Source organism: Thunnus maccoyii, chromosome 13 (genome assembly GCF_910596095.1).
Source record: "Thunnus maccoyii chromosome 13, fThuMac1.1, whole genome shotgun sequence".
NCBI classification, from domain to species: Eukaryota; Metazoa; Chordata; class Actinopteri; order Scombriformes; family Scombridae; genus Thunnus; species Thunnus maccoyii.
The window spans coordinates 28,635,994-28,662,741 of NC_056545.1; the positions used below are offsets into that span (position 1 = coordinate 28,635,994).

Genomic DNA, 26,748 nt, shown 5'->3' on the forward strand with positions numbered 1-26,748 from the left:
TGTAAACCAGGTGTGAAATTTATGCTGCTTTTCACCACATAATTGTTGCACCTTAATCTGATTCCTCATTATATGGGCATTGTGTCCTTGTAAACATACCCATTGTTCACATTTGATATGTGCTCAGACTCAGCACCCCAGAAATCAATCTATTCATAGTACGTGTTGGTTGCAATTATATAAACACTCGACCTTTCACTCAAGTGAGACAGGATAGAGTTACGAGGTGCAGAACAAAAAGGAACAGAAGACAAGTGATGTTAAAATGAACATTTATAATGACTCTTTGTTGCCGTCGCAAAAATAATCTTTAAAAAACAATTCAATTATTAACACTGAAATGCTGACTTCACTGGTAGTCCACGAGTCATAAAACACAACTCACTGAATTTCTTTTACAAACACAGTACTACAGTTACATTAAATAGTCATTACCGTTAAATCTATTAATGAATAATGTTCAAATAAACTAATAATAAAAACAATGACACTTTTAAAATCCTCTCATTCCCTCACCATAGTAGCTGTTGTCTTTTTATCAACAGTGTATCATTTAGAAAATATACTGCTTCTGAGATGTTTCTCTGACAAAAGCAGAAAACAGACTGGCAGCATAACAATAATGGTACATGAGCTCAAACGTCATACAATTAGGGTGATGTTTTTCAAGGGGAGTGGAAATGGGACGTAACCATTCCAGTGATCTCAACATTTAGTTATGTAGGCTGGCAGCCTTTTGGCTCAGTATGGAATTATTTGGCACTCTTGCTGACAAATATTTGCCATAAAAATCTTTCACACTTTTTCTAAAATGGCACAAGAAGGCATTTTCCTCGAATTTCTGAATATATTCAGAGGACTTTTTCATCTTAAAAGACATATAAATGCTGTCCTAGAAAGCCCTTTAGGTAGTTAACACTGTGGACTTTCACAGATTCTCCTCGTCACAAACGAAAGACAGAACCGTCATCACTAATATCAAAGAGAAATGTACCCAATCAACAAAACATCACTTTGCTTAGGTTGGAATATTGGATCGTATGCTGTCAGTCCATTTTTTTCTGAGATGGAGCGAACAGAGGTTAACCGAAGTAAAAACTGAACCCCGAAAGAAAATTTTACAATGACGTGAAAATGTTTGCAAGGTACTGGCATGCTTTCTTCAGTTTACACTTAAGCAAGCGTTTAACCCTGCAGAATAGTCCAGATAATCAGAAAACAAAACAAAAAAACAACAGTCTCGCAGAGTTTGACAGTAAAAGGTGGTGTAAAATATCCAACACATACATGAGTTCTTGGGGATGGAGAAGTCAACTAAGTTCATGGGAGGTTCAGAGGGTCAAAGACAAAAATGGCCTCATGTCTGGTTGGCAAGAATCCTGTATTTTCTCAGACGAAAGGGCTCAGAAATACCTTAATCTGTTTAAAGGGCGGACACAGTAGCAGGTGCTCAGTGTGATGAAACACAAATCGTGATATCATGTAGGCTGAGAGAGAGTGAGACTCAGGTAGAAGAGGTTTTAAGAGAGGAGCAAGCAGCCTTAGCCAGTTTGTAGCGTTTAAAACCAGTCCTAGCCTTCTTGTGAAAGGGCTCCGTGGGGGTGGATGAACGTCCAGAACATATTTGGAGTGAAAATAAATACAAAACATAACAACTTTTGGAATGATACCGTAATTTGTTTGGCATTCAGATGTGAAGCAGTAAATGCAATGACAGGGTTTTGCAGCACAAAAGAATGAGACAGAAATATCATTCATGTAACTAGGCCTTTACCATTCAAAGTCTAATAGGTTTCCTTTGTGATTTTCATCATGTTGAGGTGGCAGAGGCAATCTTCATTTTGCTGGTGCCGATTATGCCTCTCAGATCTGACCGTTATAACAGCAAGACCTTGAGCTTGCATCCCTTAGTAACGTCAGCCCCCAGTGCTTCAGTTCCAATTTGCTGGAGATATGAAAACGATTTTCTAATTTGTACTTTAAAGCAAAAGAGGATGCAAAAGGACAAAAGTGTACGGATCCTTCCTGGTGTTTCACATGTTAGTTAAAAACAAAGCACTCAGTGATTGACACAAACCTCTGCTGAAGGGAATGTGAAGGAGAAGCCTTCAAGTGAGGAAACAGGTGCTACTTTTCTATTTTGTCTGAGACTCCAGCCCTTTCCATCATTCATGAGACCCAACAAGATCAGGGAATAAATGAATAAAAGTAACATCAGAGCAACAGCAAAAAAAAGGCAAAAAATAAAATAAAAACTGTTGAAAGCATTTCATTTCACACCCAGTATGACCCACTGATCAGTAAAGTGCATTTATGCAACACCAAACAAACAAGATAATGTTGACAGCGAATCGGAAGTTGTGTTAAAACATATCTGGTTCATGACTATGGCCATGTGAGGCCTACCTGACTATAGCTGTAATCTGTTATTGACACAGATATTAACTCTACATGTATTTGACATTCCTGCCCTGAATTTACATTAAAGACCGATAACATTCAACAGAAATTAAAAAAAAATAAAAAGAGTAAATGGGTACATTCATAGATTAGATCTGGGCTTTCAGGCTGTGACATAAAAAAATTCTAAAAACATTATGGGACAGGTTACATGAGGTTCAACCTGTTTGTAAAAGAAATGCATGTCTGATATCCTAAAAAAGCAAAACACAAGGAGCCAATGCACTGAATAACATTTTCACGTTTGCTTGTTTCACATTTTTAATACTCCTCACTGTACCTAAAAATATCTTCTCTGATGATGTCGAGAGAGATGAATTTGACTGATGACAATTTGATCTGAGATGCCTGTGTGTGTGTATGAGTGCATGTGTGTATGTGTATGTATATATGTGTGTGTGTGCATGTGTGTGTGTGTGCGCATGTCTATGTGTCTTTTTTTTTTTTTGGGCCAACATGACAATAATGAGCTCCCTCCCAACTCACAACATAAAAAACAACTTTTTTAACATGAGGCGAGTAAACTTAAGTGCTTTACATTTGACTGCATGCAGTGTTATGTCTTTGAATGTTGCGAGACACCTCGCAAATTTTTGTAACTTTTTTTTCCTCCATAATTTACTTTGATACCATGCAATAGAAGACGTGCAAAAAGATAACACCTAACTCCACAAACACATTTTTGATTGTTAATGGCTATGTTATGAATGCTTATAACATGTTATGCTTAGTCCATGCTGGCCTATAGAGACATTTGTGAGAAAACAGCAGTACTTAAGCCACAGGTCAAACAAACACACAAGGGATGCATGGAGTGTAAAACAACATGGATCCATAAAAATCACAATCTTTAACTCTTACTCTATGTACCTATGGGATAAAACAATGCACAAAAAGTTCTTTGTCCTTTGTTTTCTTAAGTAATGTATTTGATTATCTTTTCTTAACTTAAAAGACAGTGTTTGATTGGCACTTGATCAGCACTTCTAAACAAGTTATTGATATCTAACATTTGATCGCACATCTACAATTTCAGAAGCTGCGGAGGTCTAGTTTGGCACAGGTTGTACTATGGAGTCTATTATTACTTTTACTATCTTACCAATACTGTATAGTATTCTATACACCTCGTTTTATGCTCCAGCCTTTAAGAGCATGTTTCTAATCAACAGACCAGACATCTTTTCAACTAAAATATTTTGTATAGTTTACTTATCAAATAGCAGCATTTTCATAACTTACAAAAAGTACATGTAAACCTATTCATTCAAAATCTTAGTAATTTCAAAGGTTCATACAACAGACATAAAACACAAAACAGGACAACATGCTACTATATTGCTTCCAATATTCTTTACATTTTCTTACTGTCAAACTAAATCATCAATGACAGAAATATGGACACCACCGGTTGATGATGAGTCATCATAATGCACAAACAAATCGCGAAGCTAATCTTAATCAGGCTTAGTTGGCACTCTCATCATCCACACAAATATAACATAGTTCACATTGTATCGACAACGCTGGACTGCATTTGGACTACAAACTAGAATAGCTACAATAAAGTACATATAGATCATATGACATGACATATTGTATTCCACAGAAATGAATTCTAGTCATTTTCAGATAAGAGGATATGCATAAAGGATGTCATTGTTTCGGCTTGAGGTCACAAACAAGTTCCCATCTTACTTTCGCTATCTTATGCATTCTGTCCTTACTATGCTTTGTTTAGAGGCTGAAACTTGAGCTCAGTTTGTTCAACCAACATATGAATATTTATTCAACCAAGATTTGCCTTCTTTTGGAAAAAAAAAACCTATTATCTTCCTTTAAAAGGCCATAGTTCGCGGTCTAAACCTTTCTAAATCCTACTTGTTCTTCTTATAGAGGGAATTTGATACTTTGAGCTAACGTTGCTGGTTGGTCTTGTGGGTGTCACAGTTTTGGAGGCAGGTGTTTTCTGTGCATTTTAGCCTTGTGAACTCTACGGCCTGGGAAAATATTTTCATACCCTCATGACCTATAGTGCATAACTCCCACCAGCAGCACACCCAACACACCGCCCATGAGAAGACAAGACAGGAGGAAGGAGAAAGAGGGGGAGAGAGCACAGTGTAGGAGGAAGCACGGACAGGGATTAGGACACAGGAGGAATCTAAGAACAGTGAGGAAACGCCAACATGCAGGGGGAATAAAATGTTGAGAGAAAGAGGAAAGTTAATGAGGGGCAGAGAGAAATAGTATTTGGCACAATGTATTGATCAGAGCTTCGAAGGAGAGCTCCCTGCAGTCAAGCAGTCCAGTTGCATTGATAAACATCCCCTTGTTTTGTGCTTGTATCTTATTATATGCTAAAATCTTGGGCAGTTAAATTATATTACGCTATGATTTCACTAGTGGCCAGATCGTAGTTATGGATGACTGTGAAGCCTTCCAGACTTATAGTGAAAGGAAAGATTTCAGTTAGGAAGAAAGGCTCACTGTTGCAATTGCCACGCATAATGTTCAGACACAAAGAGTTAATTCGAATCCAGTTACTTTCAAGCATGAATTATGAAAATGAGAAGAGGAAAGGCTATTTCTTAAATTTTCCAAAAAAAATGGATTTTCTTGGACACTTCTCAGCACCAACCCTCACAGCCGTGTTTTCAGGGAGCTGATCATAGAGCTTGGGTTGATGGGGACAATTGAAAGATGTCTTTAGAGAGGGGGGGAACAGGACTGGAGAATACATTGCTGGAAAATGTAGTAGGTGTAATTTGTGGTTTGCTGATCAGAAAACGTCTGCTAATTTAAGTGCAGTGCGTTGTACTAGTAAACAGACAGAAACATCAGACACTGGCGTATAAATGCTCTTGTGGAGATATCCCTTCTGTCAGTATTGGTAGGTTTTGTGTATGTGACATAGATGTGCACATTAAAATATACTCACACCCCCCGGCAGGGACAGACACGCTTTACATTGTGTTCTTAATGTCTCACAGTGCAGTCTTCAGAGACCCAGTGTACTCATGATGAACACCATGGATAGCAGCACAGAAGGAAGCTAAGGTAATCTTCGAGTGCTTGGAAATGCTCTAGACAATTAGCCTCCCTGCATTAGACCAACAATTGCCCATAAAAGACAACGATGCCAAAACATTTTTGTGATGTTTTATTACGTGCTCCACCTGAAGTTAGTGAGCACTGTGTTTTGGGAACGATAAAAGGCTGCCTGAATGAACTGCAGAATGCTTTTTTTTTTTTTTTTTGTCATCATGCAAATTGAGAAGGATGGCTCACAGAAAACCTGAAGCCGAACCTTCTTTTCAAGTGTCACTCTTCTTCCCTTTCATTAGTGTATGTCTCTTGACTATTTGGTACCCTTAATGTAAAGGCAATAGTTTCTTTGTTCACAGATATTGGTTCATACAGCCTTTTCTTATCAAAATGCTGTTGTAGTGCTTTGTTCCCTTTGCGAACTGAACTGGTTAGACACTGCTTCAGGCAGAAGGTAGTCTGAGCTTTAAGTTAATTCTTGGGAGTTACAAATGACTAAGGCAAGAATATTGTCAGGTAAAATCTGGAGTATGGCCAATTTTTAGAAAAAAAAGACCTGCGTTAGGAGCGAGGATGGAATTGAAATCTTAAGACTGGATTGCTATTCATCACAAAATGCTGAAATCAATCCTTTTTCATTATGTGAGAGGCTGGGTCAGATCCAATGGGCTACTAATGGCTGGACGACACATCAGCTTTTTTTAAATCAAGTAAAGAGAATAGTCGCCAGAGATTCTGATTTCATGGTAAAGGAGATATAAATCTAATCCTATAGCACCAAGAAAGGGTTACAACATATTTTTGTGTGTTTGTAGCTATGACTGAATATGCAAATATGTTTCAGTGTTTGTGCGTTTGTGGGAGCATTTTCTATGTGTGTTCATGTAAAATATATTTATACATTCCTGTGTGTCTCCTCTATCCTCTCACATTGATTATTTAACCCCTGAACTATACTCGCAGACAGCAACTGTGAAGTTCAGACTGGGTTTGAGTTATACATTTCTTTCACTGCAACACAACATTTGATCCCTGTAAATAAAAAATAGCAATAGGCTAATATTGTTTTTACATTCAGATCAACCTGCATTCACAGGTTTAAATAATCTATTTGTGTTTGAATGAGACCATGTCAATAAATAATGGATGAAAATATAAAATACCCAAATTTAGAAACTTCAATTATGATATGAGCCAGAATTCAACATATGTCAACATAGATATGATTTCTTTAAAGAAATTATACTCAGATTGCTTCCCCATAAAATGAAATGACCTCAGGTGCTTGTCATAAAACTTCTCCCCTGTTAACAATGCCTTCTGCATTGTATACAAAGAGCAAGGTTTGAGAAACAGCTCTGTTAGCTGGCTGGAACTTCATCTGACACTCTCAACTCACCGGGAGCTGAGGTTTGCAACTGAAATTAAAAACCAACAAAACCAAAACAAAAAAAAGGAAAATTAAACAGCTATGAGGTGTTGGAGGAGGGTGAAACCCTGCGGCCTCACCCTTGAATCTGCAGCTTGGCAGTGGACCAGTTCAGCTTACTCTGATCACCATCGTCAAAAGGACTCGACACAAACTTTTAAAAAACATCAGGACGTCAGTCCTAAAAACACATTCACATATCACACACACTTATCTTGGTTGTCTCCCCCACCTCCTCCTTTGTGATTCTCTCATTTGATACTGAAATATTGAACAGATATTTGGACGTTTCTTTTTTCTATTCATCATGACCCTCTCAATTCCCTTCTATCTCTGTCTTCATCCTTTCCTTCTTTCCTCTTCTTTTTCCTTTTAGCCCACCTTTTGTGGGTTGGTAGCACGCACGCCCTGCTCGTAAGTGATCCGCTGGCTGATCAGATACTGCGCTGCTTGCGTAGCGGCTGGCGACCCTGTTATGGTAACTTTACGGTTCCGAGTACCAGGAATGAATTCTCCCTTTTTGGAGATCTGGATGCGGGCTCCTGTTAGCTCCTGGTACTCTACCAGCGTTTTCCCTCCTTTCCCCAAAATGGCACCAACCAGATTCTCGGGCACAGCAATCTCAACCACGTCCTTGGCTCCATCCGCAAGCTTCTCTGTTGCCAATAGGGAGGAGGCCATCAGTGGGGATGAAGCATTTAGGTAACCATTGGAAGCCCCTGTAGCAGCTGCTAGTGAACCCAGGGAGAACCCACCGAGGCCTGTAGCAGGGTGGCCAGCACTGCTGGAGGCATCGCTAGCATAGGAGGCTAGGAGGTTAGCCGCAGCAGCTGCAGCCGGGTTAGCACTAGCTGCTACTGCGGCAAGGACCCCAGAAGCAGCTGCAGGGTTGAGGCCCAGGCCCAGGGTGTTAGTGTTGTAGCCGTAGCTGGCCAGCGTGTTGAGGGCTGAGGTGATGGCAAGCAGATCATTGCCAGAGAAGCTGGACATAGCGGCAGGGAAGGCGCCCATTCCTGTCAAGCCGGCCTGGCCCAGGAGGCTGGAGGCAGTGGCAGCTGCTGCGGCTGCGTTGGGGAGCACCTCGGCCGTGTTAGCATAGGGGGAGCCAGTGGGGTTGGAGTTGGCCACCGGGCCCGAGACGTTGGAATAGCTGATGTTGAGGCAGCTGCTGCTCTGAGGGTCCTCCTGGATCTTCTGTACTATGATTTCCACAGCCTTGCGGTTCTGCTCAGGCTCGCCACTGATGGTTACCACTCGCTCCTGCAGGTTGATGCCCTCTGGCTTCTGGGAGAGCTGCACCCAAGCTCCTGACTGCTCCATCACTGCTTTCACTGTGGCTCCTCCCTTGCCAATGATCAGCCCAGCCGTGCTATTGGGCACGATCAATTTAGCCTGTAGAGAAATAGAAAGATTGAAGTAGCAATAAAAGGTAACACGAGAAAGATTTAACAGCATAAATGGTAAACAGAAAGAGGGATATCTCTCACTGAGTCAGAGTACTATACCAGCCCCCGCTTTACTCAGCGATTTGTTAATCCCAGGGGTTTAGGCTGCAGCTGCCACACGGCTCTGTCTCGCTATGAAAGACTGTAGGTAAAAATAACCACATACCCTCACATTTTCCTGACCCTACCAGACTGTGGGTCGTGGCCCAGAGAACAAGTAAGGCTGGCGACTAATAAACAAGGTGTCCTGGAAGTGAATTGTTCCTACCACATAGTGACCACACACCCTCATGACCCTATTGACTGTACAGTATCTCACCTGTTTGACGCGGTCGGGGTTGACAGTGGTCTGTGGCTGCAGTATGCTGACTGGTTCTGGTTTCTGGGCGCTCTGGGGCATCTCACGGACTTTCTCCGCAATGAAGTTGTGGACACCATTGAGGGCTTCGACTGTACCCTGTATCAAACAGACACGTTCTGTTGTTCCTGTGTTGAAAAAGGAGGTAGAGGACAAACAGAAGTGATCAGTTGGTCTAATGTGCTCTGAGTGCATACTTGGCGAGCAGATTTGAGGGATTTGCTCAAGGCTGGACAAAAATCTACATTTATATTAAGATGTCTTGTCAATGAAAAATGTGTCTTGACATTTCACAAAGAGACCCAATTACTAAGCTATTCCTTGCTTCCTCCATTTACACAATCAACAGAGAAACAGCTGAAAGAAAGAAGCGCGCTTGGTTAGCGAGCCACAGGGGGGGAGAAGGATTCCTCTTCAGTGATGTAACTCTTTCAGTGCTGTAATACTGAGCCTTCCTTGCCTTGCAGCTCTTATAGACTAAACACACACTTGTTCCTCCTCTAGGCTTCTTTCTACACCCACATTGACGACCCAACCGGCATTCCGTTGCCATGGTAAAGGGGCCGAGCCGTGGAAACAGGTGATGCAACAGCGAGTCCTTTATGCACGATTTTTAAAACACTCTCCCTTTTGTATCAACCTTCCTGCCTTGCTCTCTTTTTAAATTTTACTACTCTTTGGTTGAAGTGAACATAAAATGACTCGTGATTTTCTTTGATGACTTAATAGACGGCATAAATTTGAATACTGCAAGTAATTTAACGAGAGAAAAGACATTTTGCCCATTGATAGAGTGGGAAAGACCAGTTGATAAGGTCATCTTGTGTCTGAGCGGCCCTGCTCTACTTCATCCTTGGCATTTCCACCAGTACTCCAATAATTTGCATCTCAAATGACAACATTGGGTGTTAAATGCATCTGCATCTGTCCTCTATCAGCACTCAGGAAAGGATCAGCTGTTTTTAGGGAAATTAGTCAAGTTAGACATGATTAGCTTCATGCCAAAGACAAGTATAATAATTTATTTGAATAGCCAACAGGTCAGTTCAAGCATCTAAGAAAAAAAGCAGTAGGGGACCCTAACTGTGCAAAATGGAGGAAAGGACAGAACTTAGAACCTCAAATTAAGCTGTTGGAAATACAGGTTCCTGTTTCTACTATCACCATGCACTTTTCACTGCAAGTGACCGAAACAAATCATAATACAAATCCCACAGAAAGTCAGATAAACAGGCTATGGATTAAACCTCTTAAGAGTTTCGGAGCACATAGAGGCACAGTTGGTGCCACTTGGTGTTACTGTGCTGCACCTGCCTGTCATTCTTGAAGTGACAAAGTGACAGACTGAAGACGCCTGTACAGGCACTTGACCTGTTTAGGTTTTTTATGTGGACACACACAATTGTCATAGAACATTATTACTAACAATTGAAAATGATAAAAGACACAATTCGTTATATTAATCATTAATCAAATGCATGTAGCTTTCTAGTCACTGGATAAGGTGGACATTCTTAAAAGGGTATGTTGTTGATTAAACAATGGGTGTTATTTCCTGCTGTTCCTATTAAAACCGACTCTGCTGGAGAAAATGGTAAAAGGATATTAATTCCTGTGTATGAAATGCTCTTGCATATGCAGCCAGGATACAAACAACATGCACAAAATATCAAATACGAGCAAGTTGCAACAAATTTGTATGTAAAAGCTAATTACACCAGAGTAGGGCTGGTCAATATACGAATATTATATCAATACCCTGATATGAGACTAGATATTGTCTTAGATTTGGATATCGTAATATCATGATATGGCATGCAGTGATTTCACCTTAGTCTGACTTGTTGGAATTTATTTAGACTGAGCAACCTCTTTGCTTGCCCTTCCCAGATGCAAAAAATTATAAACTAGGCCATGTTGAGTGATGCAACACATCCTTAGAAGACATGCTGCTCGAGTAATCATTGCTTTTTCTTCACTTTTTCCGACATTCAACACTGGGGAGTCCCTCTACTTCACTTGGTACAGTAACCTCTAGTTAAAGATCCCTGCACCTAGAAAGTTCTTCAAAGAGTGACTGTGCTGCTGCCTGGTCAGTATACTAGTTTATCCTGAGGCAGACACAATGGTGTATCTAACTATAAAGGAAGGAGTCTCTGTCTGATTGTGTGTCTGTCTGTTCTTTGCTTTTCTCAACAACCGTTCATTCGATCTACTTCACAATTTGTGGGTGTGGGGACCCAAGGTTGTGCGGTGTTGAATTTGGTGCAATTTGGACATGCGACATGTTTAATATTAATAAACTTTGTATGAACAAGCGATCAGCGAGCCGCTCAGCTCTGCAGCAGCGGGGCGGGGCTTCAGTGCTCTGCGACTGTATGTCATGCTCACAGCTGGAGATCAGAGCTATACACCAAGTTTCACATGGTGTGCTACAAAAACAGAAAAGTAGACAGCGATAACACGTTTGGACAAGCAACATGTTTAATATTAATAAACTGTGAATAAACTAGTAAACAGCAAGCCGCTCAGCTCTGTGTCTGAGCGCAGACTATGCTGTCCAGAAGTAGAGAAGAAGAAGAAGAAGAAAGAGCGGTGTGTTGAAGTGTCTGCTGCTGGAGTGGAGCATTTCTCTGACTTTGGAAATGAATTTGGATTGGTGTGAGTGAATATTTTTACTCAGGATAAAATTTGATGTTTTGGAAATTGCATAGGGCCTAACTGGAAATGGCTAAACGACATACGCAATAGTCAAATAACGAAAAAACTACTGAAAATGTTGAGTGTGAGTGTTCATTAAACCTTCAAGTCCCTGTGTGGGTTGCTTTCACCAAAAAAAATTTATGTTTCTGATTTTTTTGTAGTCCATAATAATAAAACCAGAAGCATGAACACAGCTGGCGATCAGAGCTGTACAGCAAGTCAGAGAAGTTTTTTCACATGGCGTGCTCTAAAAAGAGAAAAGTAGCAACAACAGATCTTTGAATCAAAAAGAATGGACAGACTCTTAGGGTACTTTGCCATGGGCAGTTCAAAACCAGTATGTCTCATTTAAACACAAATCTTTTGATCAAATATACCCAATCAAATGATCCTAACTGAAGCCACAGAAAATAAATGATCTAAGAGCCCAATATGATTGATCCACTTTATTTTAGGATGCACATTTTTTCAAAAGCTCTGTTATGTATTTAATTTTTAAATACAGTCTTCATTATACTTGAAATGAGAAAAGATTCACTATTACAGTGCTTAACATCTGTGTATAATAGAATGTTAGTTTCTTTCACATTGCTAGTGTATATACTCATTCACACCTCACATCAACTAGATTAATTTTTCTGTGCATGGAAGCAGCAATACCGGAGGCCAAGCAATAGGCCCGCTCCGAACAGGCACATTTTGAAGAGGTACTGCACTAGTGACTACAAATGTTATCACAGATGAGATGCCATAAAGACGACATGAAACTATCTGAATGCTTCATTTAGATTTTCCTCCCTTTTCACTTCCTGATTTTTTTTTGCCTTCTGTCTCTCTTTAAAGGTGACAAATTGAAATTCTATAGGCTTTGAGTTGCAGCAAGAGTTAACTCCTCTTGTTGGCAGGAGGGGAGAGAATTGTGTCAGTACCCCTGAGAGAATACATCTCAGCCTTCAGCTTCGCCCAAAAGACCAGTGACTCTCAGGTTTTCTATCTTGATTCAGAAGTAAGAAAGTTTCAAGATTGCTGTCTTGAGCTTTACCTCTGCTGAAGCAACTACCTCTGCTTTAGGCTGTCCAAATCAAATCCATTGTCTGATTTATTCACTGTTAGCATACCACGTATTAAGTATCACACATAAATTTACTGTCATCACATACACAGATTTATGAAGTAAGTATTCACACACTACAAACTGAGCTTGAATGTTGCTGTTGGAAATCATGTTGAGTTGTTGACATGTTTCTCTTAGAAGTAAACAAGTATTTTGAATGTAGGGATCATTTGTAGTGTGCCATTTATATCAAGTAAATCAGAAACAGTCTCTTGGAACATTTACTTTATATCACACCCTGACCAGAAGTTATGATAGTAAACACACCAAGCTGATCAGAGACTTTTCCTGCCATTTAAAACAGAAAATAAGCCATTAAATTACAGACTGGATTGCTTCAGTGCATGTACCTGGTCCTAATAAGCTGCAAGACAGACAAGTAATGCCTTGTAACTTGTAAATGTAGGCAAAAAAAAAAGATTCAAAGCGACCTTTTGGAGTACTAGACAGCATTGTTTAGAACTGCAGTGATGTGGGATCTGATGTCTGTGTCGCATTAAAATACACCAGGGATTTTACTATTAGAAGCAACACTGGCACAAAGTGAAGTCTTCTAGGATAAGACTTTGATCAGAGTTTAAAGACTGCAGTTGTTTGGTGTTACACATAACCTTTGGTCTACCACTGTAATTTTAAGGCCCTTGAAGGATAAGGCAGCTGTGCATTATCCCATCACTCAATACTTTCTGACTTCCCCAGCCTGTCTGTAGCTCTCAGCCCTAAGCCCAATTGTTCCTACTGAAGACGTTATTCTTTAAAAAATGGGTCACAAATATATTATTTCATTGTTAAAAAAAAGGCTCAGTCATTTCCCAAAACAGCTGGGCACTGTAGTGTCTAGCAAACATTACTTGAACAGTAGGAAATATTGCATTTGTTGGGGGGCTATTTTCAGCGGTGGATTAATACAGATTTGGTGCTCTAGTGAGTATTTATGGCAACAGGATGGACCAACTCAAAATACACTGCGTATTCATGGTAATAAAGAGAGATGTCACCCGGTGCTGCAGTGTGGCTTCCTGATGAGTTGTGTTTTTTTGTTTTGTTTTGTTTACAGAAATGGAGCTCTATGGCACAGAGGACTAAGATATATTAGACTTTGGTTACATAGATTCGATCATAAGATCAATTTATTGTTGGTTTTGGTCTTTTGATATGATTTGTTGACAATAAGAAAAATATAGATGTATCCTTTAACACATATTGAACCACTGGAACTGACTATTAAGTATGTATAAGAAATACACATCATAAATACAAATAAAATAAATAAAATGGCAGGAAGGCTTGAGACTTGTGATGAGAAGCAGACATGATTAAAACAAGCTGATGTGAACTAAACACAACTGGACATGTGTCACTGTTAACCAATTGCATGTGAGGATATGTTGGCGAACAGTGAATGTGCAGTGTGCAATAATTTCAGCAGGTTTAGCTCCATACTGTATACTAATGCCAGCTGTGACAAATGACAACATTTGCAGACTTAAATAAATTTCCAAAGTCACAGTTATTGATGCAAAGTGGTGCACATGTTGTATAATTTCCTGTGAAGCACATCCATTTCTTGTTAACTCACTGCCCAAATAGTGCACTGTCAACATTAGTGATAGCATATATCTGGTAGCATTTGTATGTAGTAAGGAATTGCAACTCAGCTTGCGATAATTGAAAGCAAATCAGGCACTTTGATTGTAAACAGCAAGCTACGTGACCATGCAAATTTTTATTCAATTTGAACTGTACTAGTCAATACTCAACTGAAACCAGCAAAGAAGTATAAAAATATATCTGGCAACATAGTGACTCAGCATATGACTGTTTCATTTGCAAGCAGGAGAAACACAAAATAGTTCATCCTTACATCAGGACTCCTGATAAACATCTAATTGTCCCAGGCTGGACACTAGCAGGTAGTGTTAAGATGTTCACCTTCTTAAATTCCTAAAGCTAAAATAAGGAGCTGGAACATTAAGGAAATAAATCACTATCTTTGCATATAGCTAGAAATTTATAATGTAGGCTATCATTTCCAAAGTTATGGACGCTAAAAGTGGCTATCATAGATGCTAATGGTAACTAGTAAGCAGAGCTAGTCTAGGGTAATGTTCATTGTTTAAAGTTATTATCGCATTTTCCTAAAGTTGGGGACTTGCAAGACACAGGTTAAAAAAGGTCATAATGGAAGCTGCAGATGCTGAGATATTCTGACCTTTAGTCCCTCGAATGGTTCAAGATCTAAAAACACTGCATCTTACATTTCCCTCAATACAACCCAATAACACTTTTCATTAGACCTTCCCTGACTGGGAAATGCCCTCATCTTTTAAACTCCACATCCCCAGTTTGTAACATAAGCTTCTGTTATAAATTTGCAGTCTCTAAACCCAAAATAATGACTTCATGTTCAACTGTTTTCACAGGCTGAGTAGTATTCCTCGTGACGAGTAAACTGACCTCCATGCGTAAAATTGGTGGAGTGTTCCTTTAAACAACTGACCTTTTCCGATCACAAAAATTGCAGCAGCAACACATATAGCGCTTGCGGATCACAACACAACATCTCCAACACAACATGAGCACCTTAAAACATGAGTATCATTCTGAATACTGTAACAACTCTTCCTGGTGGAAGTTGGACGGCTATTCTCTGCCTCTGGAGGCACAGACATAAATCTGAGGTAAAGTAAAGGCTGTAGATTCCATTAGTTTGAAATCCCCGCCCATGACGTCATCCTAGACAGCAGTACTGAACTATAGGGAGCATTAGTATTTACTGCCTATACAGATATGGTTGAAAATGAACAAAGTCAGCTTTTATCACGGTTTCTTTGCCTGCTTCTTTTTGAAGCAAATACCTCACCTTATTCTCTATGGAATAGGGATGTTTTCCAGGATGAGGTCACATATTGTCATTGATATTTTGATGATAAGTAATGGAAAACATACACCCCGTGTTTCTATGACATCACAACAACCAATCTGTTCATGCAGTACAAAGTAACTCAATACATGTACTTGGCCAGAGGCCAGCTGCACAAAGCAAAGGGTTTGAAGTTTTGTTTCTAAGTTTATGCTCAAATCGTGAACTCCCACAGCTCTCTTTGCAGCTGCTTAAATATGCGGATGTGTGTAAGTAGGAGTGAGGAGGTGTGTGTATGTGCTGAATGCACAGTGTGAGTGGGTGAATGCATGGCGTGCTGCATTTATGGGGGCTCGAGTAATTCAGTCATGCAAAAGTTCAGATGAGTTCAAACCAAATAATAAAACAAAAAAAAAAGCCAGCGCCCATGTGTTAAGAGGCAAGCAAAATTTTAAGAGAAGTATGATGTCATCTTATCTGGCCTGAACTTTCCCAACTACCAGGAACCAAATCTGAGAGAAACAGTGAGTGGGGAGGAGGAAAGAGGAAACTTGGCTTGTGTTAGAGCAGCTTGAGTACAGCTGGGAGAGGGGTCATGTCCACAGAGAGAGATTGAAACAGGCTATTTCTGGGCCTGCCCCCCTGTCCCCTCGCTCACATACAATCATGCATCATCCACACCCTTCACTATCTCCGCTCATTCATCTCAGTCCGCCACAGCAGGGCCCAGTTGTACAGTTCCCATCAAGACCTTTTTGAATTCATGGTTGCATGTCTTACACTGACGGATGGGAGACGTGAGGTGGGTGGGAGTCTCAGACTGAGCCATCACAGAGAGGATTGCAGAAGAAAATGGCTGCACCGGTTGTTGTCCCTTGATTTCTCTTGTGTGTGCGATTGTGCTGTTGTTGGAGTGTGCTCAGGCTGTCGCAGGATGAGAGATGAGGGTGTGAACTGAGTGTAATAGCATTAGCATACTATATTAGCCCAAATGGCAGCTGATTCAACACTGAATGAAGGTAAAATAGATGTAGCTGATAAGTTTGTCCTGCCTCTAAAATTCAGGACGGAATTTTCTATTACAGTGGTGTTACAAACTTCACCAAGTGGTCCATACTTAAAACAACTGGGACAATTGAGTTTTTTAAAGCTTCAGCCTCCACTGACTTCTCAGAGAGTGGCACTCTCAACTATTGTGCAGTGTACAGTAGCAGTCGTTTCGTTTTACTTGTGTGGGCCAGAACAACCACCCAATCAAATCCTTGCCAGCACTCTCTCCCTGAACTCCTCACTCATCACGATAATGAGTAGGGGGATGGGCAGAGCAGGTGGTGGCCTATGAACACATCCACAATCCAAAGAGAGAAATAAGGATACATATAACTCCTTTCATTTGTTTCTATGCCAATGAAGTAACCATAATTCATTCGCTTAAACACAGTTGGCGCCCTGAATGGGGAATTTCGAGCCCTGCCCTATGAACATGCGTCCTTTCATCATGGCTAATAGAAACATGGTGGAAGAAAAAGTACAGGAAAAATATTTGCTCACACATCCTTCTTTTCCTCTCCCCCAGTGCTCCATAATTCTTTGCCACGGTACAGTCAGTCCAATATATCACGTGTAACTCCTAAAAGCACAGCTCAAATTTGAACCACGTTGTACATTCTTCCTGTACGTACTGTTATAATTTTCGCTCTACATTAAAATAATCAAAAGACTCTTTTTTAGCTAAAATTGATCACAGACAGGTTTAATTCTGGAGAACAATCATCTTCCATCATTGCTCCTTTATATTAGATCAGAGAACTCACTGTGAACCCTATAATTTAAAAACATCTGTAGTATTTCTCACATGCATCTTTTGTACTACTCATATTTCATTGGTCATCAGTACTATACATATCCTATCTAAACAGGTATATGTATACATGTTCAAAATATATGTACTGTAAAAAGTATACTGTACTTCTACATGGGGATTATTTGCTTGCATCAGTTATCACAGAAAACATCTGGACCTAATAAGCAGCGAGACAGTCAGCACCTGTTATTTTTCAGCAGGTTGAAGCCTCCTCTGAGGCATGAAGGACAAACACCCACACTCCTCTACAACTCAGGCGTTTGTGTTCGGAGGATAAGACGGTTCAGCTTTGACCTCTATGAAATAGGGGTCACTGAGCTGCATGAGCATCCTTCTCCTGTTGCCATTTCAGAGTGAGATTGTCCAGAACAATTAATGCTCTCGGAATACGCTACATGCCCTCTGCATCACCGAATTTGCACTTGTTTTTGTGAGATCTTGTAATGCACTGATATGAAAAAAACCTGCAATGAAGAGTATAACCTGCTAGCCGTACATCTTAATTGAAAGTACCCGCAGACTTGAAAGCTGCATGTGACGACTGTACCATCTACATACATGTTTAGTCCCTCAAGGACATAGAATAATCAAGTTCAAACTGTTTATGATTGGTGTGTGATTAAAATGGACTGCAATTATTGATGGGAAGCCAAATGGAGAGGAAATATCAAATGTTCTCTTGCAGCGAAGCATCGCTCTTCCAGATGGGTGATGAGCCAGACAACTCCTCTCATATATTCGCCTTTATGCTCATCGATTTTAATTATTAAGTGTTTATTCTTACCTGGGTAAAAGTCTTTGGATTTGGACAGCTTAATAGTGGCACCCGTCTCTTTCTGCAGTTGTACGATGGTCTGGCCGCCCTTGCCAATTATAGAGCCGGCTGCATAGCTGGGGATCAGCACCTTCAGGAAGTACTCACCCTCCTCTGGGGGAGAGACACACAAAGTGGGAAAGGGTTACATCTCGTAAAGTAGCTCTGCACATCATCATATACACCATACTGGTGCCCAACCCCCAATACCCTGAACAAGCAAAAATTCGCAATGGGAATATGTAGCATTGACATACATGTGGGAAAGGCAGTAACATAATTTTGTGTCTGTATTCCTCTGGTGAAGGGAGGGTATATAGAAGGAGATTTTGCTTTTTGAGTGGGATTTCTTTGTAGCTTTCAGTGCATTCACATTTTATCAGAGATTGGTGACATGTTCTGTGTCCTGTCCCAGATTTCTTGTAGAGTAAATGATGACCTCCTTTCCAGTTTGCAGAGGTCTAATTTTAACTGTTTTCAAGGAGTTTTAGCAACCTTTGACTAAATACAAAGCCGGGTCCAGCGTTACTAATCATCCCTTGCACATGAATAAAAGGAATGTACAATTAACAGTTCGATCTGAATGCAAAACCTGTCCCGTATTTTCTGAGAAAGAAAGTTACACACAGAGGACTAAATGCAAACACATGAAGTCATTATCCATGCAGTCTATGAATGCCAATACAGAGTGATCCTTAGTAATGAACAGACGTGTGAAGAGCATATGGGAACCAATCCCACAGATTTGTTCAAAGGATATACTGCCAAGATGGTCTAAAGCTCCTCCATTTTGGAGGGGGCTTCTGTGGCTTACAGTGGCTTGTAGCAGTCAGTGATTGACAGCACGTCAGTTTAAAGAATTTGCAGCCCAACATATTTCTCTTTTTAGTTGGGAAAGTTCCTTTCCTACAATGGTAATTAAGAATTAATCAGCACCAAGGTGGGAAAAGTGTCTGTCCAAGAAAACCCTGATCACACTGAGTGCGCTAATCTAGTAAAAAGCAATCAGCCACATATTGAGCTTGGAATATAATTAAAGAGCCTGAACGAGCCAACAATGCATCAAAAATATTATATTTATAGATGTGGAGCGGCTGTGATTCCCCAATGAATTCCAAATATTATATCCATGACGTCATGGTAAACACTTGGTACAGGTGCGTATTTACTATACTAAAGCTCTGATACAAATAATCTCCACTGCATGCTGATTTCGATGCAATGACGTCATGTTCGATCCTTTTCAGCTGCCTCAAGGGTGACGTCACTCGAGCGGGCAGAGATGTAAAAAGGCACTGTCCATCTTTGTTTGACGAGATTTCTAATAGGTTTTTAAGTGTACTATGATACAGATTCTCATTTTCGATTGCAGAAGCTGAAGCCATGGGGTCTGACACCATGTCACTGCATCCTATGTCTCATGGAGGGTATCGAATGTAGGGGCTTGACTGGCATGCTGGGGAGGAAAGACGGATGGATGGAGGTGGACCACCCTGCACGGAGACCAACCTGTTGCCTCAGTAATGCACTCATTAGAGTCAGATGTGAATGAACATGGCACTGTGACATTAAGGAATTTCACAGCCTACATGTTAGCCCTTCTCCTTATTGCATTAATATGCCCCTCATGTTCCATTCAGACACAGGCTTGTTTTCGTGCACATCACCCATAACCAATGGCCCTGACAAATATGCAGACAATGACATGACTGTTAATGGAATTTCACTTTTGATTTGGATGAATTAACAATGGCTGTAGAGACAATTCCAAAACCTAGAACACATTATACCTGCATTCACGTGAACGCACAGACATGAAATGACATTTTACACCACCACTGAAAGCTAGTAAATATGTCAGGTACTGGTCAGTATGTTATTTTTCTGAGAACATCCTAAAAAAAGAAATAGGAGATAAACCATTACACAGACATCACACAACCATCTCTATTCATCTCTGGCCATTGTGTGATTTTGGGTTTTCATGCTATATTGCAGTCAGCTCTCCGCTTTTCTCACAACGAATAACAATAAAATGACCTTGGTGAAAAAATAAAGATCATGCATGATTGACACAGTCGCCGTAAAGCTTCTGAGCCCTCACTACTATCACAACATATCTGATACCGTGGCCACACAGAGAATTTTATTTGAATGATACTGATTGCAGAATCCAAACATCCAAAGACCTGTTGTTGACAGACAAGCCCAAACCCACTGCGTAACTTTCTGCTCATCCTCAACCAGAGGAAACCCAGCAGGGTAGGAAGCCACTAAGATTCCCTCCATCGCCCTCACAGCCACGTTTGCTGTCATTAGTCAATAATTAATTCCGTCCTAGTGTCTGAGATCACAGTAACAGGTTTTAATGGCGTCATGTGGTAGAGTAAACATGGCAATCTGTTGCTGCAATCCGCCAGGGAACGGGAGCAGTGGGGCACATTGGGAAGCTGAGCCAGTGGGGTGTTAGTTCAAACCCCTGCTTCCAATACTGGAAGGATCGCTTGGAGGAGAGACACGGACACTGAGCCAAATGTGTTTAGTTAAGTCACTCAAGGGGGGTGGGTCAGGAGGAAATGCCTTGTGACCGTCCTCCCTCCTTCTCACTACCCCAGTACCCATTCTGCATTTCAATGGACTAACCTGCTGCTGACAGGCAGCAAGGACGATGGAACAAAAATGAGCAATAATGGACAAATGAGTCTAAGGTGTATGAAATAACATGTAGTCTAGCATGATGGATAAATTCAACAAGTCAGACAAAAAGAGTTTTGAGGCTTACCCATTCTGAGATCTGCTGGTTCTCAAGTCCTCTGTCAGATCGCCATCAATGCCGGGGCACAATCTCTAATGGGTATCTTAACATTAGCCTAGGCATAGGTGCAATGGTAGTGTTGAGGAATGCGGCCAGTCGACCTTTTTCACCGAGGTCTAATTCATCAGTGGGTGCAGAAAAAGAGATTTCACCGCAGCATCCGAGCCATGCCTGCAGCTGGCCAGAGCCTCAATTGTCTGAGAAAATGCTAATGCAGGCTCTCAGTGTTTTCAGTGAAAGACGGCACGCATTGTTCAAGCCTGCATCGGTTTGAAGGGGGGGGTCTTCCCTGCCGCATCACCCTTTTCACTGCTCTCATCCATATTCATCGAGTGGCCTGTCCGTCTGCAGCAGCACGCAGGACTGACACCTCACTCGGCCAATCAGTAGCCTCCTCCCTCCAGCACGTCATGTCCCCACCCCCCGATGCCGGTCCCAAAAAATTGAATTTTCTCCCCTACTCCGCCTCTTTTGACGCAGCACTATAAAGTATGGCAGTCCATTCACTCACTTTTTTTAGTGGAAAGTGACAAAGGTGAAGTGGTTGAGGGGAGCGGGCTTCAGCGGTGAATGGGGAAGCATGTAAAGTGACCTTCAACAGGGGCTGAAGAGGTGTATGGATAACATAAGCAGATGATGAAGGAGGTGGAGGAGGAGTGATCAGAGACAGCGTGCCTTACGCCACCCACCCTCCTTTCCTCCTTTCCCCCACCCCCAATCCCTTAGACGGCCATGTTTGAGAGGGCGGAGGGGCTCATCAACTATTGCAAATGGCAGTGCCGCAGAATGGTGGAGGGGGGTGATGAAGCCAATCACTACGCCTATAAATCTTACACCGAGAGGTATCTTAAGTGAGTGTATGTGTGCAAAGACTGCAATGTGCATGTGTGTAAGTGTCTGTGTGAGAACACGGGGGTCCAGCTTCATTTAATAGTGCTTTCCAGGGAACCTGTAAAAAAAGAAATTCCTTTTTTTTTCCTAGCTGCTGATTAGTTTCATCCACAAATCAAACCTTAACATCGTGGCCCATTTGGTTTTGGAGCGAATGCATTCCAGAAAATTCTACCAGTCTCATTCACTGAGAGATGCTCTAGTATATATACACAGCCTCCCTGTAGACTCCACTCCCTCTCATGGTCTATCTATCTCTCCTTTTTTCTCCGCTTTGCTCTGTCTTCATTCCTATCGCTCTCTCTCATTCTCTCTTTCACTGCCACCTGGCAAATTCACAGTCCGCTCACGTCACATCGCTCTGCAAGGGCACCTGTGTCCTTCCCACCAAAAATTAAAAAAAAAAAAAAAAAAAACACAGCTCACATTCCTGTGCCAACCTTTCCATTAGCAACATTACGAGATCATACCTAATCCCTCAGCCACACAACCTTTTGGAAGGCACATACTTGCCAGCAACATGGGCTCAGAGTATGGGTAATTAGAAAGAGAAATGAATGAAAGATGTTCATTTTGAGGAGAGAAGGGCAATGCTGATAAAAGAAGAGTGATTTCCCTCATTCAGTGTCCACAGCTCCTAATGCACAACGAGGGGCTCAGCTTTGAAAGAGCACAGGCTTTCTTCTCTTTGTTGCAACTGCCAGTCATGTTAATGATCAGTTCGGTAGGAATAACGTGATCAATATCAGACATAGTCAAGGGGTTGGTGATTACAGGGGTGGCTGAGGATTATCAGGCTGTCTACCACTATTGCCAGACAGGCTGTGGGTTTACAGTGTAACACATAATGCATGCAGATCATATGAAACGGGAGGTGATTTTAAAACACATTACATAAAGCACAGGGTGAGTAGATACTTATGAAACATCTGTTTTGTGTGGGAGTCATTACAAATGGTCTAAATGTGCATTTCATGTGAACATGCATACAGGGAGTGGTCTGTGGTCCAAATCATCCTCAAATATCTGCACTTTTTCGTCAAATTAGCATCACAGATTGGCCATCTCATTCTGAAAATCACCTCTCATGAAGCTGCTGTATATGCTAACACTTTTGAGAAAATGCTAAGCTAAACTGAACCATAGAAATGTTATTTCTTTCAGGATAAATACATTTATATTGATTTTGGAGAGCAATATAAGACCTTTAGTGACCGAGTATAGATGCTGTTTGGCTCAACTGCTCAGGTGAAGATATACTGTTTATTACATTAATTGTACATTTGAGAAATATTCATTTTAGCAACTGCATAAACAACAGTGGCAAGTCCCAGTTACCATGGGCTTTTTCGTATGTATTGCTATTACTTCACTCAGATTTAGGGATGTAAGACGGCAGCTTCTTTAATTTTAGCAGTAAATGATTAAGCACAAACTAAATTTCACATTACAAATGAGGAGCATCTATGTAAAATCAACAATAAACCTCATCTTAAAGGCCCTTCAAACTAGTTCAATTAATATAATCTTAACCTTTATTTTAAAAAGCTCATTATAAGTGGCTGTGGTGCTAAAAATCATATTGCATACTCCATACTACAGGAAGCCATCTTGAACACCTTTGCCTCAGAGAAAAAAGGCAGCTTCTTCACTGTAAGACATTACTGTTTTCAAATATCGCTTTTTCATCAGCACACGGTTAATTGTGCATCTCCAGGTTCTAAAAGTATGATGTGGCTGTGATACAGATATGGCTTAAAAGAACATGGAGTCATGACAGGTAAAATTGTTTGTAATACCATCATAGAAATGACAGCAGTCAAAAGTGGTAGCTGTCTGTGTGTGAATTATGTATTTTTTGTATTTATGAAGATTTTCCATATGCAATTTCACACCATCCGGCCATTCATGTCACCTGGAAATTGAACGGGATGATCATGGTCAAGTCTCTGTGCTGCAACTGAATGGCGAAAACTCTCTTTGAAGCGAGAACACCATGTGACCTTCCTGTTCTAGTGGTTTTAGGGGTGCTAATGGAGGACATATGGAGGCTGAATCTGCTCTAAAATACTGTCTGGTTGCACAAGGGTCCTTATGTGCCTGCTGAAATTACATTTCTGGAGGTGCAGTGAGGTGCAGCAAAGACACACTCATGCTGTTGGAAATAGGATATAATTCTGGGGACACAAAGACAGACAAAGCACGTTTCAGTAACATATGGTGAAGAAACTGCCTATTCTCCATGGACGTCTAATTAACATTAAGTTCTTGAATAAGTGGTCCCTGTGAGCTGCAGACCGTAACAATCAAAAGCTGAAATAAGATGTACAGTAGCTGGCACACTGAATCAGCCGTCATCCTCACTGCTGCGCTCCGACATCTTACTGATGAGTAATAAAGCAAGCGTGCACACAACTCCTTGTTGATTCTTTACCACCATTTCTGCTCCAGGAAAAGAAATCAGGATCAATTTGCTAAAACGGTGCTGCAGTGTTTCTGTTGTCTTTACCCCCCCCCCCCCCCCACCAAGTAGTCTCACTATTCTAACCACTCCCTGGTTTTCTGTGACGTGCTTATTATATCAAAAATGTTATTATACTTTAATTTAACTGCGCAAGTTCATATTTTTATACAGGCATAGATGAAACCAACCACTTTTTCCCAAGTGAGGTCCTAATTTTACAGCAGCTACACCACCCAGCTCTGCCTGTTGAGCATTTACATGTTTTTAATTAACATTCTAGTATTTCAAAATAGTAATTGTATCGTCATACAGTGTGCTAACAGTTCAGACAAGCTGGAATGGCATACATCATGGGTCTAACATAAATACTAAACAGATGCTGAGGTTTGGCTCACCCCGCAACCTATAAATAACTTGAGAGATTGATAGGAATCTGGGCTACAAATGGTGATGAGTGTGGATCCTACTACAGTACTGGATTGTATGATTTTAATAATAATAATAATAATGATAATAAATTTTATTTATAGAGCACTTTTCAGGGTATTCAAAGACACTTTACATAAATAAAAATGATCATGGATGATGAAATGACTTTCACCTGTTGGTTTTCCTGCTTGGCACACCTCAACATTTGTACTTTAAAAACACAAACTTAACTCCTGACGGTTCTCATTTGGCAACTATGAATCAGCTTCATTTCTTTCCAGTGCACACAGCTCTGAACCAGAGAGAATATCCCACTAAGGTCTCCCAGACTATTGACACTAAAACATCCATCATCCATCTAAAGTGAACAAAACAGCTCAGTTATTTCTTGTACATTTCATGTTCACAAATAAACACTGAACTGTCCAGCATCAGAGTAACTCCCTTTTAGGTTGAACAGTCGCTCTGCACCTTGCATTCATGGTTATTAAGCCATTAAGGTATTACAGTATAAAACTAATGGATTCAGTGTGAGACAATGAGAAACTACCTGTACTGTACCAAGGATTATAGGTCAGTAGTTCCCAAATTTTAAGATCCAGGATTCACAGGTGCCTCACAACAACATGTTTGACTTCACTACTGATTCACAGGATGTTAGTATTATAAGAGACTATTATAGTACTTCTGTCGTCCTATTTTAACAGTTTTTACTCCAAATGAACCATAATTCATATCTCTCTAACAAAGGCCTCCTCACAAAGTGTTGCCCAGGTAAAAAAAAAAAAAAAAAGCAGATTTATCTTTGGCGTCTGCACAAGACAGCATCAGGGAATCCCTGCCTGAGTCTGCAGCCACAACAACACTGAGAAACAGACTGTTATGGGCAGTGTGAATACTTCTGTTTTTCTCCTTATTAAAGCCTCGACACACTAACACTCATCACTCACTGAATGAAAGATTTCAATCCCCCAGATGTGAAGCAGAGAGGTTATTGGGTTCAAATTCAAAGCTAAGGAGGCCACTTTCTCAGTCAGGCTGCGTGCTCTCCCTGCTGAGATATGCAGCTTATGAAGTACCAGCCATATGAAACACAGTCCGTGTTTCAAAGTGCCAAGTGCACAGGTGCTGCATGTTATAGCGTAATGTACAGCTCATATCAGCTTTTATGCTGCATGTGGTTTCTTCTGCATGCAGTAGGGTGATACTGAAGGCATGTGCTTTACTGTTACACTTCTAAAGGTGCATGCAGAGGCTTCTACTACAACATATATGACTTCATGTGGAAGAGACACGGTGGATAAGCTGCTTCTTGTCATGCATCCCTCTTACCTCCAGTGTTGGTGCGCTTGGTACAGCCGGCCTCCTCAGCCGGAGTTTCCAGCGGTCGTTTGCGGGAGTCCGGGTTATCAGCCTCCATATGGGGCTGCTGCAGGCTGTGGAGGTTAGGATTTGAGTATATCCCGTTATGGTCCACGGCTGCTCCGACACCACCGGCCATCATCATCTTTTACCCCCGGTGCTTTAGATAAATTTGCGCTATTCCCCCTCTCACACACAGCGCCCTCACCACCACATAGCCCGATAACGCGCACCTCGATGTGAAAGACAAGTTTTGGGGGCTCGAAACGGTCTCAAAGGGATCAAAATGTCAGACAGCACCGGGATTCGGGGTCTCCTCTTTCCGCTGCCCTGCTGCTCGTCCAGCGCGTCTCTCACAGAGCTAAATATAAAAATCCCATTGAGTGAAATGCGCTCATTTAAACGCGCTCACCGTCGCTCCAACAGCATGCTCCTTATTGTTGACGCGCAAAACAACCCCGCGCCTTAAAATAAAGCAGCAGTCAAACAGTCTGCTGACAGCCGATCAGCCATGAAAACAAGTGCAACAGCTTCGCAGAAGCAAAGCGCCGGAAAATATCTTTCTTAAGTCGTCTTCACGCCATGTTTCTCTGTGAAGTCCTCAGTGTGATAAGTGCAGCTGTTGTTATTGTTGCCTTTGTAGTGCAAGAGAGGGGAAATATAGTTTGAGAGCTGCAGAGAGGACTACA

The 26,748-nt window shown here is 41.1% G+C and overlaps 1 protein-coding gene across 2 annotated transcripts; it reads right to left on the bottom strand.

The window, feature by feature from the left end:
* Nucleotides 1–296: 296 nt before the first annotated feature.
* On the bottom strand, nucleotides 297–26,707 carry nova1 (NOVA alternative splicing regulator 1). Of its 2 annotated transcripts, none has more exons than XM_042430952.1 (4): nucleotides 26,030–26,707; nucleotides 18,069–18,212; nucleotides 8,702–8,868; nucleotides 297–8,329 (listed from the first exon to the last, which is right to left on the bottom strand). In XM_042430952.1, the coding sequence occupies exons 1-4, from the start codon at nucleotides 26,202–26,204 to the stop codon at nucleotides 7,310–7,312; spliced, it is 1,506 nt and encodes a 501-aa protein (XP_042286886.1). In that variant the 5' UTR covers nucleotides 26,205–26,707; the 3' UTR covers nucleotides 297–7,309. The 2 variants fall into 2 exon arrangements, with proteins under 2 accessions (XP_042286886.1, XP_042286887.1); XM_042430953.1 differs by lacking the exon at nucleotides 26,030–26,707 and adding an exon at nucleotides 20,881–20,931.
* Nucleotides 26,708–26,748: the final 41 nt, after the last annotated feature.

What these genes read in the sequence shown, in the direction of transcription:
- nova1 (XM_042430952.1), bottom strand. Translation starts at nt 26,204, where the DNA reads ATGATGATGGCCGGTGGTGTCGGAGCAGCCGTGGACCATAACGGGATA. An exon ending in CAAGCGCACCAACACTGGAG is followed by an intron (nt 18,213 to 26,029) that starts GTAAGAGGGATG and finishes TCTCTCCCCCAG; the next exon opens with AGGAGGGTGAGTACTTCCTG. An exon ending in ACCCCGACCGCGTCAAACAG is followed by an intron (nt 8,330 to 8,701) that starts GTGAGATACTGT and finishes ATTTCTCTACAG; the next exon opens with GCTAAATTGATCGTGCCCAA.